This window comes from Centroberyx affinis, unplaced genomic scaffold, assembly GCF_046629955.1.
Source record: "Centroberyx affinis isolate AG114_WGS23_722 - 3 ecotype Tasmania unplaced genomic scaffold, CSIRO-AGI_Caff_v1 ptg000076l_1, whole genome shotgun sequence".
In the NCBI taxonomy this organism is placed as follows: domain Eukaryota; kingdom Metazoa; phylum Chordata; class Actinopteri; order Beryciformes; family Berycidae; genus Centroberyx; species Centroberyx affinis.
Window position 1 is genome coordinate 352,501 of NW_027278785.1, and position 13,665 is coordinate 366,165.

A 13,665-nucleotide genomic window follows, 5' to 3' on the forward strand; every position below is an offset into this window, starting at 1 on the left:
CTCTTAGGAAACAATAATTTGATCTGTATAGATGATTGTCTCTTTCTCTATTGTCTCTTATTATTTGTCTCTTTCTCTATTGTCTCTTATTATTTGTCTCTTTCTCTTTCTTATTATCTGTCTATACTGTATTTGTTATCTTTTACAAGATAGTCTTTTTAAATCACTTGTGCATATTGATTTCTGTGTTGTTTACTGTATATTATCAATTTATTTGCTTTCGTCAAGTCAATATGACTAAAAAAAACAACCGAAAACTCAGTGTGGGAGTTTTTGGCTCTGTGGGAATACCGCCGCCTGCAGTCATTTCTCTCACATTTGTCTCCTCTCATTTCTGTTCCATTACTGGTTCTCACTGCTAACAAACTGTATCAATCCTCGACGCCGAAACGTTCATCTCTTTATCTGCCTTGTATTTCTGTCTGTTACATTGGTCTCATGAAAGTGAGGGTTGAGTGAAATGGTGAGAAGGAGGGATAAACAGAGAACAGCTTGAGAGTAAGAAGCTGGAGGGAGGGATAGTAAGAGAGAGAGAGTTTGAAGTGAGAGTGATGTAGAGAAGAGAGCTAGACCAGAGAAGAGGAGTGGTAATAACAAGTGACAGAGGGAGATGTAGAGGTACAGCGGGACTGATAGTGAGGGTAGCAGCATAAGGGAGTGGAGGCAGAGATCAGGCTCTCACCCCGACTGGGTTTGTTAATTAAGGATTCAGTGGAAAACCTGGCAGGATGGCAGTCAGTGGAGAGTCTGCTGCAGCCCTCTGTCCTTCACTCACACCGTAAACATGACCCTGAGAGTGGTGTGTGTGGTGTGTGTTTGTGCGTGCTGCAGGCTTTGTATCATGTGTTGATGTAACGTGCGCACACTTTGCAGTGTGTCTATGTGTGTGCATGCTTGTGTGTATTTGAGAGAGAGTTAAAGGGGCCCTATTATAGGAATTACATTTTTCCTCTATCTGTATACACATATAATCAAAAATATTGAATGAAGACATCGTTAAAATTGTATTTTGTTTGAGCGGTTAGATTTAAAGTTATTGCATTTTCAAAAAGCCACTATTTTATACAGGCAGTTTCGGACTAATTGTGCATTAATGTGCTGGTGGGAAGTTATACATCCAGGACTTCCAGGTCGGCTGCTAAATTTTGTTAGATCAAATCAAACTTGGAAAACAGTAAACAAACACGAATGTCCTGCTACAAAACAAGCTATAATTGATGAACTTCATTCATACAAATATTAGGTCAGTCTGGCTAAGTTCAAACTTGCAATAAAGGTGCACAGGTATGTGGTAGGTTTCTGATGACTGACACAAAAATGTTTTCTCCTTCTTGAGAATGTTAAAGGTCATCATGTCAGAATTCGGAAACTTGGGTAGCTAAATTTTCTCTGAATTTCTGATGTAATCATCTGACTTTGGAGGGCATTCATGTGAAATTTCCAAGTAGTTTTCCGATATATCTGATAGCACATGAATACACAATACCTCCAGTCAACACATCACAACTGGACTTGGTCATGATTGTGATCTCACATAAGCATGATCTCACTTAAGCATGATCTTACTTAAGCATTACTAAAATCTTTCCAATTGGGCAATTGCGGTATTTGAACTGACAAACCCAGTGGAAAGCCGCCAGTTAGCAGGTTTACCTCATTTGAATTAGAGGAGCTTAGGTTGTCGGCCAATCAGGGTCCAGGGTTGTGACTGTTCTGCCTGTGAGGACTTAGTCTGCATATTCATCATACTATAAAGCAAGGAATCTCTGTCTGTATGTGTGTCCTTCGCATATCTCAAGAACCGTTTGTCCGATCTACTTCACACTTGGCGGGTGTATTGCTGGGGACCCGAGGACGTGCAGTGTCGGATTGGACACGCGACATGTTCAATATTAATAAACTTTGAATAAACAAGCGTACAGCGCTCTGTGCATCAGCGGGGCTCAAAGCAAGTGACTGGAAGCGCAGTGTTGAGTGTGAAGTTGTTTGGATGAGCGGTTCTCGAGAAAGCTGCAAGCAGCAATACCGGAGGCCAAGCAATCGGCCCGTTCCGAACAGGCATGTTTTGAACGGGCGCTGCAATAAATACCCTTTTAACTAAACTGCATTTATCTGCAAAACATCATGAAGAACAACCATATTCTGAGCCATAGTATATTTGAAAGCAAAATCATAAAAACTGAATAATATGGGACCTTTAAGAGAAAGAGAGGCAGATGATATACTGTATGTTGACCATAATGTTGAATGTTGTGTGTTGCATCTTCACTAGAGTCTGTACTTATGGGGATACTGACATGAAGATGCAACAGATGGTCGCTGCAGTCAGAGATGAAGTCTTTACCTTCTGCTATGTCCTTCAGCAGGAGGTGCGACATCTGACTTAGGTTGTTTACCTCCACACTTTCTGGCCTTCTGTCTGTGTGTGTGTGTGTGTGTGTGTGTGTGTGTGTGTGTGTAGGAGCAAGTCTGTGCATGTGTGTTTACGTGTGTTTCACAGCTTTGACAGAGGAGTGTGAGTCGTGATTCGAATGCTTTTATCTTATAGTCACGCATGGAGTTGTCACACAGAAGCCTTTGTGTATGTATGAGTGTCTGTTGCGTGTCAGCGCCTAAGTATGTGCATCTGTTTATTTGTGTCTGAGTATGTGTGTGCATGAGTGTGTGTGCTTTCGAGTGTGCGTCTGATATTGTTTTTCTCCCACTCCAATAAAATTTGCCTGATGTCTGATGAGAGCTGAGATCTGGCTGAGAGACACACCGTGACTCACTTCCACCGGACCAAGGCAGCTTTAGATGGTTTCTTTCTCTTCCTCCCCCTCTACTCCTCCCATCCTATCAAACTGTCCCTCTCTCTCTCTCTCTTACTTTCTAACCTTTTGATCTTTTCCTGCCTCTCTCTCTCTTAGTCCTCACTCTTTCTTTCTCACACACACACACACACACACACACACACACACACACACACACACACACACACACACCACAGAGTATACCACGTTGTACTCTTTTCAACACACCTACAGTAGGGCTTGCTGTCTCCCACTGGTCTTCCAGAGCCAATTATGTCCTTATTATAAAAAAAAAGATCCAATCAGCAGCTAATTAAGGAGATAATGGGAGAATAATGACCTGGGCAGAGCGGAGGGAAAAGAAGGCCGTGACGCTCAGGAATGTATGGACGGATGGAGGGAGTGACAGAGGAAGAGTGGACTAAAAACGGAAAGGAAGATGCAGAGATACAGTATATGGCGATGGACGAATTGGTGAATAGAAGAATGAAGGCTAGGCAGTAACGGAGCAGAAGTGGAGGCGGAGGAAAGTGATTGGTGGAGGGGCAAACGGAGGTAGATGACAGACCGAGATGAAAGTAGAGATTGATGAAGTCACTGACAGATGTGACCTGCTGTTCCTCCAGCTGTTGCCTGAGCCAGAGACGGCACAGCTGGTGATGAGGCAGCAGGGAGGAGGGAAGGGGAGGGGAGGGGGAGGGGCAGCAGAGGGGAGGGGAGGTGGTCTTGGTGAGCGTCTCTGGCAGATGATACTGTGTAGTTAAAAGGACATAGGTGTGCGGCGCACTTCCGGGGTCAGTTTCTTCACCGTGCCTCAGTTATATTTAATGATGTGCTTATTTAAGTGTGTGTGTGTGTGTGTGTGTGTGTGTGTGTGTGTGTGTGTGTGTGTGTGTGTGTGTGTGTGTGTGTGTGTGTGTGTGTGTGTGTGTGTGTGTGTGTGTGTGTGTGTGTGTGTGTGTGTGTGTGTGTGTGTGTGTGTGTGTGTGTGTGTGTGAAAAAGACAGAGTGAGGACTTAGAGAGGGAGAGAGGCAGGAAAAGAGCAATCTTTATCCTGATTTATTTAGCTCCGCCAAGGAGGTTATGTTTGCACTCGTTAGTTAGTTTGTTTATCTGTCTGTCAGCAGGATATCTCAAAAACTTATGAACTGATTTCCATGAAATTTGGTGGACAGATAGACCTCCCTGGCCAAGGAACAAGTGATTCGACTTTGCTAGTGATTCAGATCTGGGAGTTCCGCCATTAGTTGATTAGCATTTTTTAGCCATAACATTGAAACTAACAGACATAGAGACTTGGTTCTGAATCCTGAGGGTATTTTTGCAGGGTCAAGAAACTTAGAATTAAAAATTAAAAGTGATAGGAATTATGTGTTTGGGTGTAACAGCAAGTTGGACAGGTGTTCAGTCTTGGTGGAGGTTTGCGCTCTCCAAATGCCTTCTAGTTATCCACACATAGTTTCCACTGCATGATTTTATTAAGGTGAAGTCCCGAATTCACATATTTTGAAATGTCTAAGTGTCTTAAGAGCCTCTGACCCCTAATTGTGTCACAGATTGTGAAGACACAAGTGAGCGCTGGCTTGCTGGCTTACTTGTTGATACCTAATGAGTATCAAGAGTAGCACACTGCTTCACTTCCACTGCACTTTGAGATTCAGATGCTATATGTGTTCTGCAAGTTATCAAAATTATTGATTGAAACAAACAAGGAAGCATATGAATAAAGTATTAATAAAGTTTGTATTAATGGATAATAGCTACATATTGATGAGGATGTGTAAGTGGGTTATTTGATAGCATCACAATTGAGTACGATCCTGTTTGCAGCAGATGGGAATGCGAATTTGGATGACACAAGTCCACACAATACACACAAATAAAATAATATTTCAGTGTGTCTAAAGTTACAGAGGAATAATGTTTGAAGCAGGGTAAACATTAAAAATGACTATCATCTGTGTGTTCCTTGGCATGAACCTGCTCCACTCTGCTCCCAGTGTGTCTCTAATGTGATAATGACATCTTGAGTTTAGTTTCTATCAATATCACTCAGACTAATCATTGATGCTTCCTGCCTGAGTATACTGTGCGGATCTAAAAGGGCCTTTTTGTTTGTCTGTCTCTCTCTCTCTTGATAGGTGGAGGAGATCCGCGGTTTTATTGAGTCTCTGGCAGAAAAAGTTGAAGAGGTAAAGAGGAAGCACAGTGCCATCCTCGCCTCACCCAACCCCGATGAGAGTAAGTCTGTTTGTGTTTGTCTAATTCTGTCAAATGTTGTGATTCTCTCAACATAATGACCCCACAGCCACCAAAACCCCCAGTCCTCCATCTATGGTTTCATTATAAAAAGGATTTCAGTGATTAACTCTAGAGCATAGGTGGTGGTTTTGTATTTCTGCTGCTTCACTCATTTTGTCTTTTTGTCCTGTTGCAATTATATTTACATCTGCTGGTTCAGATATAAGAAATATGCCTAATGGATGATTCGTCATCTATTCAATTATTGATTCAGCCAGAAGAAGTTACATTGTCAGAGCCAAGTCTGCCCCTTTTATAGAGACACATGGTGTATGGGTCTTTAATGATAACGTTAATCTTTAATAATATAATGACTCAGTAATGAGTTGAAGAGGCTCTAAATGGAAAGTAGTAGGAGAATAAATCCCATCTAATGCACAGCAGCAGCAAAAAGCCTGATAATGGCGGCAGATTCCACTGAACAGAACGGAGAAATATGACTCTTATCGCACAAAAGAAAATGAGGGAAAAGGACGATTTGTCAGAGAAGCAAGAAGCCCGCCTGATGATGGAGGCCGCGATAGAAGTCTGAGAACATCGAAGACATCGAGAACCGTCCCATTTACCATCAGTCCTCTCTGCACTTTTGAGCTCTTATACTCTCTCAGTGAATTGTCGTACGGTCACCGTCACGCTGTCTCGCTCTGTCCGTTTTTGTCCTCTGTTCCGCTCTCCCTCTGTTACTCTATTTATTCTCTCTTTCTCACCATGACTCCTTCTGCCTGCGTCTCTCAGCTTGTGGCAGCCCTTCTCCCATTTCACCCACTCTCCTCTTTGCTTTTGTTTGCTTCGTGCTGCGTGTCGGCTGCTATAATCCATCTTTCCTCCTCTCTTTCTACTCCCCCATCTCCATTCTCACACACCCCTCCCTCCCTCCCAACCTTCATGTCAGGCCATTGATCTAGGCCCCTGCTCCCACAAGGGGGATGTTACTCACACTGGTAATCCACCCCCACCACCCCACCCTCCCCACACCGCCCTCCTACCTGAAAAAAGCATCGATCTGCTTGTTGCAGCAGGCGTCAGATGAGCCCTTTAACTAGCCGGTGTGTGACGCTGACACAGGGAGCGGAGCAGCCGAGAGACAAGGTGCTCCGTTTAAGATAGGAACTCTTCTATAAGTCGTCTCTGTCGTGACCGAAATCAATGCTGCATGTGTGTTTGCGTGCCAGTGTGTGTGTGTGTGCGTGTGTCTGACTCTGTGTGTAGTGCGTGTGTGTGTGTCTGCCTGATAAGTGCACATCAGTCAGCGGCTGATGTAAATGTCAGGGTCGTTCATTATGTGGAGGTCAATATGTTCTTGCCTTCTGCCTGTTGCGGTGGGGCCACTAGCGGGGACGAGTATCACCTAAATCACTTAAATGACGAGACTATCTCCTTAGCAGTGCTTTATATGGTGTGTGTGTGTGTGTGTGTGTGTGTGTGTGGTGTGTGTGGAGTGTGTGTGTTAGGGTTATGAGAACTCTGCTGTGTGTTGTATGTGTACGTGTACATGTACACTACCAGTCAACAGTTTGGACACACCTGATTGAATGTACTGTGTTTTTCATTATCTTAAAGCCATTTTTGGCTTATGCTTAAATGCTTGAAATTTGTCTCTTAGACAATATAAACAGTGAAGTCGATGCCTGTGTATGAATTTCTTTCCAAAGCCTTTGTCTTTCCATCAAGGCAAAGGGTGGCTACTTTAACTAATCTAAAATATAAGATAGCCTTGATTTGTTTAACACTTTTTTGGTCACTGCATAATTCCATTTGTGTTATTTCATAGTTTTAATGTCTTCACTATTATTCTAAAATGTGGAAAATAGTAAAAATAAAGAAAAATGTGGCGTGTCCAAACTCTTGACTGGTAGTGTATGTATGCGTGCGTGTAGTGAGTGTGTGTGTGTGTGGTGTGTGTGTCTGTGTGTGTGTGAGAGAGAGAGAGAGAGAGAGAGAGAGAGAGAGACCATTGGCGTTACAGTCTGTAATTCTGACATTTGCGTTTTTTTGCTAGCATCAGAATGTGTCATCACAACTAATTGCACAATGACATTTTAATGTGAAAATCTAACATACTTCAAGATCCATAACTTATTCACTGTTATATTGCAGATGCCACTCACATGAACAGACAGATTGGCCGTTTTCCTAAAAAAAAAAAAAACCTTATTTCTTCTTCTTGCTTCCTTTTGTCTTCCAGCTTTTGAGCCTGCCTTTTGTTCCATAAAATCTTTTCTGGTATTCTTCTTCCTTATTTTCTCCCCTAAGGTGTGAGCTGCCTGCTTAGCTTCTGATGCAACTTCAGAGCTTTTTCCTCCTGCCAGATCGTTCTTCACCTCCTTCCTGAAAAATAACAATCTCATCTAGTTTTTCTTTTCTCCTCTCATGTCATAAAAAAGGCAATATCAGGATATTTCTCGCAGTGCTCCCGTATATAGCCTTCTTCTCTCTTCACACACACATGCCCTCTGTCTTTTACACACACACACATACACACATGCACTCATATATACGGTATATAATGGACAATGTACTAAGACTGTGAGTGTGTGATACTGAGAGTGAATGTGATCGCAGTGTCTTTTATTCTCTTTCCAGTCTTCTGCTAAATAGGGTAATTGAGCTGGGGATAGTTAGAATCGCACACACACACACACACACACACACACACACACACACACACACACACACACGTACACACAACAAAGTGCGTTTTTTCAATGTGAAGGTCTTTCCGAACACACCATAACATTGTTAGGCAGTAAACCTTCTGTTTCTGTCACGGTTTACCAGTTTTATAATCACATCATCACATCAACCCATCCGCCACCCACCTGGCGTGCCTCACGACCCTGTCCACCCCCACTTCCACTCTGCTCCTCATCCCTCTGTGGCCTGTCCTCCCCTTCTCTGCCTCCCCTCTACTTGGGAGGCTTTGTATTCACTGACTGAGACTCTTTCTGGTGATTTCCACGGGGTTAATTCCAGCCCACACACAGAGCCTGACGTCACTTATTCTACCCTTATTAACACACACACACACACACACAGAATCACGCAGCTTCTGTGTAATATTACCCTCGCCCCTGCATTAAGCATTATCCCATATCACAGTTTTATCCACCCCCTACACAGCAAATTTCCACAGGAGAACAGCAGTATATGTGTGTGTGTGTGTGTGTGTGTGTGTTTGTATATGTGCTTGTTTTTGCTTGGTTGGGTTGAGGATTTGTGTGTTTACGTTTGTGTGGGCAGTGATTCAGCAGCGCTGTACAGTAGGTTCAATAATGATGATAGATTAGGTAATAGCCATCAGATCATAATGACTATTGACCCTGATATTTTGGGTGGCAGCCAATTTCCCCACACTGATGAGTATAAATGTATGCCTAGGATGGAGATGGAGAAGGAGAAGGAAGAAGTGCTATGTTTGAAATATGTTTGAATTCAAAATGGCCATGGATAAATCATAAAATATATGTTATGCTTAAAAAACCAAGCAAATTTTAAGACTGTTTTATCGCATTTTTTATTTTCATTTTTAGTATTGTTTATTGGTCTTGCCTAGCCTTCCTTCTCATTATTTTGATCTATGAGATTGTCAATAACAGATTCTATAACGAAAGGTCAAAGGTCAGTGATGTCTGCTACTCCACCAGTAGCATCCATGGGATCAGTGGCCTTTTCCTAAGAGAGTGTGGAGTGGAGGGAAGAGTGAAACACAGTCCTTAGCAAGGTGAGAGGTAATAAAAACCTTCAGAGTACCTGTCCAGTCAACCTTACAATAGATAGAATAATAAAGAATAAAAGCCCTTTGATACACATGAAGGGCAATATAAACAGACTTGACTTGACTCCTCTCCTTTGCCCTACACTAGCTGATACATCGAATCGGGTTTGAGCTTCCAGAGTTAAGGACAGTTTACAGTGTTAGATACTGTATTTACTCACTAAGCCCCTGTTTCTGTAGTCTGACAACAAGATACTGACTCTCCCTCACAAACTGCAATTTCAGATTATCCTCTCTCTTTAGTGACAGGTTAGATATTATCATGATGGTCTGGTCTCTATAGACCAAGCTGAGATATCTCCACTGGAGGAAAGTGTAGTTGTGTTAAGTCTCTGTTCTGTGGAGTTGCTGAGCGTGACTAAACATCTGACTACATCTGATTTTCACTTTCATGTAGATTTGCCTACTTATATTCTTTGGAAGTGTTTTTTACAGGACAAATCCCACCATAACATAAACAAAGCCACAAGAAATCCCACTATGACAACCACTAGTGTCTCAGGAAGGAAACGTTCAGTGTGATTTTCTGTGGGTTTTACTTACAATAAGTTTAGTTTTACAAGCTACCAGTTACTTCACATACAAGAAGTTGAACTATAGCAAAGTTACCCTAAAGAGAAATATAGTTTTGTTAAGTAAAATTAATTAGAAAAACAGCTGCCTGCCAGAAACTATGGAGTCTGGATGTAAATGCAAGTACAAGGAATGTTAACTTCCTTTTGTATGTAATGTCCATCACTCCATTTTCACATTTCACATTTTCACTCAGATACCCATCTGCCAACTACAGAGACTACAGTCTGGACCTAAACCCAAACCATTTCACAGAAAAAAAAATGTAAGTTTTAATATAATTTAGATTAAATTAGTAATTTAAGATATAAAAGGATGAAAAATGCAATTCCCTTCTTTACTTTTATAGCTTAAAATAGTTGGCAGGTGCAGTTGTTCACTACACCGCAAAATGACAAAAAACGAATAAACTACAAAAACTGTATCTAAATTTTAATTTAGCTGAACTCATGTGTCCCCCCCCAATGTTCAAAGTAGGCAAAATTGTCCCCCCCAATAAAACTGACGGTTCACATGCGCCGTCTTTTGCTCGCTAAGTCCATTATTTTCAATGTGTGCACGCTACAGACACACTGAAAAGCGAGAATGGAGCGGTCGCAGTGCGCACACATTGCGAGGCGTCTTTTTTTCAGGTGAGACCATGGTGTCCTGAGATAAAAATATCTCAACTTTTTGGAACTCCGCAAGCGCACCGCATGTCACATAGCCTGGAAGCCTGAAATAAGCCTTGACTCGTTCACCATCCAATCGAAGGTCCAGGATCTACTGGTGATATTCTCTGTACTCTTGTACTTTTGCTAAATCCTTTATGGCCGATGCACAGTATCCTGGTGCAGCAGCAGGAGCAGCAGCGGCAGCACCCATCCCCTTTACCCCTGGTAAAGCTCTTACTGTGGACTTTGACAAGGGCCTAAAGCCCTATAAGATAAGATAAGATAAGATAAGATAAGATCTTCAGATCTTCTTCAGATCTTCTTCAGATCTTCATAAGATCACTTTATCAATCCCCTTGGGGAAATTCAGGAAAAGTAGCTGGTGAAGCTACTCTTCAGGTAGGTCACAGGGGGACCTGTGATACTTGCCTCCAAGTATCAGCTGTACCAGCGCTCAGGGGAGTTCATACCTTACCACACAGCGTGTGGTAAGGTATGAATTGAAGATCTCCAGCGTGGCCTTTTATGCCCTGAGCTGCTGTGACGAAACACGTCAGAATTCTGATTGTGATGTCATCAGTGCAGCTGAGACAGGCTCTGGTTGGTAGAGCAGAGTCCAGCTCCATCCAATGATGTCATAATCCATTAGAATGGTGAACCAAAGCCATGTTCTGATTGGTGGAGGAGAAACAGCAGGCCAAGCTGCCGATTGAATGCCAAAAATGAGTTTGGATTAGAACTTTATTTCTATTTGGAGTAGGCCTGTAGATGGATACATTTACAAGTCAAACTTTTCAAGTCTAATATATGTAAAATAAGTCAAAATCTATGTGCAATTGGATGTCACATGCTTCAGGTGTGTGTGTGTGTGTGTGATATATGCCTAAATGTTGTCTTAACAGCCTTGAAGCATACACACGCCACCAAGCCTCCAGCCGGTCCAGCTGATGAAAGTGGCTAACAACTCAGAAAAATTAGAGAAATTGTGTGGCTGAGTTCAGAAAATAAATAAAAAATAATAAATGTATATGAATAGAGTTAAGCTGTCCAAGTAGTCCATTTTGTCCAACAATGTCTGATAGGAAATAATCACAATATTTGTGTGAAGAATTCCCCGTAAGTCTCCTTTTTCCACGGCCTTCACACTCTCTCCTCCCTTGCGCAATCCTTATAAGCAGTTTGGATGCTTGCAGCGCGTAACACACACCCAGGAGAGGTTGGAGGAAGAGGTTGTCGTGTCTACATATATCAATAGTTTGTCACTTAGCATTTTCCTTTTTTGGTGAAGGTGATTTAGTCTCTTTTACTGTATGCAAGAAAGCTCAACAGTGATGCCAAAGTCTGTAGAATTGCAGGAAATGCATTTAAAATTAGTAAAACTTTCTGGGGGAGCCCCCAGCCCCCCGGCCTTCAGTTGGTCTCCACCAATGTTTAGACACAATCATGCCACCGGCTGAACTACCACCAAGCTACTGCAAAATGTAGTTAGACTTCAAGTTTAATTACATCCTGAGAATCCACTCCTTCACACTGATACTATTTTTCCGCCCACTTAGTGTTTGCTCTCTCCGACATCTCAGCCTCCAGTTCCTGAGGAGTGTCTTCCCTCTGCCTCTTAAATGGCCTCAGTTCACAGCCCTTTATCTCCCCAGAACTTTAAAGTGGAGATGCTTGTTTTAATTGCAGCCTGTGAGTGTTACTATTTCTAGTGTCAGTTTTTGGCTGAGTGCTCTCCCACCCTCAGAGTGCTATTGCACAAAGCTCTTCCATCCTCAACCAAAATCCAAAACAATTGCAGGTTCACTCTCTTCTCTCCTTTCCTTTTGTTCCTTCTCACATCTTTCTTTGTCATATCTTTCTCTGTCTCCCTCATCTCTCTCTCTGTCTCTCTCTCTTATATCACCCTGTCTGTCATATTGTCTGAGTTGATGTAGTGTTATGGCCATTGAAGACATAGCTTCATACAGTGGAATAATAATATCCCTCTTCAAGTGAAGTTAATCTGATGTGGATGGTCATACCCGGGGCTAATGAGTCTGTGACCCAGCTGGCTTGGATGTTCTCATACATGCACTCAGGCACACACACGCACACACACACACACACACACACAGGCACACACACACGCACACACACGTACACCAGAGGTCAAGGCTAGTAGGATAACTCATTCACACAGGAATAAATCAGTTTAACTGCCTTCTGTCTGCTTGGCTCTCGGACCGGGGTTCAGGGAGAGGTGTGGGGCGATAGTTGCTCCGGTCAAGATTGAAATGTCAAGTGTTGGGAGGCTGGGGGAAGTTTTAAAGTGAGAATTAAACTGCCATGCTAGTGTTGTCTATTCGCCCCCTTTGCTGTTTTGAAAGATGTTATAGGAGAGGGAGATAAGAGAGAGGGAAGGGGGTTGTTAGCAGAGACCAGATCAAGGCAACTCCCACATCTGTGCCATAATCTGCAGAGAAACTACACAGTTAATGATACACAGCAATGTCAGGATTTTAAATAGTATTGATATTATTCACTGTAGCATAGCTGCATGTATGGATTTTCTGCAGAATATGGCAGTGGGTCATGCTGTGCTAGGTAGGTCAGAAGTACTGTAGCAGGGAAATGTTAAAGATGAGCAAGACTTTGGTGTTTTCCTTCAGTCCGATTTTTCCTGAAGTACTGTATGTTATCTCTGATCTCGTTGCTCTCTAGTATCTTTAAGTAGTTAGTCTTTATCTGTGTTGTCAGTTTGTCATTACATGAGTGCATACCATAATTAAGTTAGTGATGCGGGCGTTTGTGGGATAAGCTCAGAGTCTGTCTGTCCGAAAAGAGCAGACACCTGGACTCTAGACGATCAATAAGAGGAGCAAACACACAAAGCACTGTTAATATATTTACAGAGAGAGCAAGGGGGAGAGAGAGAGAGAGTATTGCAAAGATGTTAGGAGGAAGATATGGAGGAAGAAAAAGATAAAAGGCTGAAAAGTTAGAGATTGAAATGGCAGCAGTTGACCCTGTATTGGAATGGAGGAAAGAGAATTGGCTCAGGGTCTTGTTGGTGTCATCGCACTGTGACATCATTGCGCGCGCGCGCACACACACACACACACACACTGTGTTGATATAGTGACAGGCCCTGTTTTATCAGTGTGAGAGGCAGGCTGCTGATCGCAACAGTCGAGATGAAACCTGGGTGGTATTCTTATGCCTGAATGAACACAATATGACTGGATAAATACTGCTAGCTGTAACAGTGACAGTTTGGAAGAGAATTACCCAGGACCTCCAAGAATTTGTTTTTCCTTTCATCACAGTAATATGCTCTCCTCCTCATATCCCTGATGGGAGTGCCATCCTGATCAATAGACATTAACTGTGGAAATGGTCATATGCATTACATTGGATTAAACAGTTGTCGTTCTTCCTCTCCTTTCCCGCTGTATTCTTGCCTCCAAATTTCATCCATTTCTTCCCGCTGTGCTGCATCTCCCCTGCTCTATTCCCCTCTCTTTCCCTCTGCCACTTTGAAACAATCTGAAGCTGGTGAGAGGACCAAGCACACACATCGCCATAGCAACA

The 13,665-nt window shown here is 42.6% G+C and overlaps 1 protein-coding gene across 2 annotated transcripts in view; it reads left to right on the forward strand.

Annotated features, from left to right (window-relative positions):
• stx1a (syntaxin 1A (brain)) overlaps nt 1–13,665 on the forward strand; it is a 37,790-nt gene that overhangs the window by 1,436 nt on the left and 22,689 nt on the right. For both annotated transcript variants that reach the window (XM_071521006.1, XM_071521014.1), the window contains exon 2: nt 4,935–5,034. In XM_071521006.1, the coding sequence (XP_071377107.1) occupies nt 4,935–5,034 (100 nt within the window). The remainder of the gene's footprint in view (nt 1–4,934; nt 5,035–13,665) is intronic.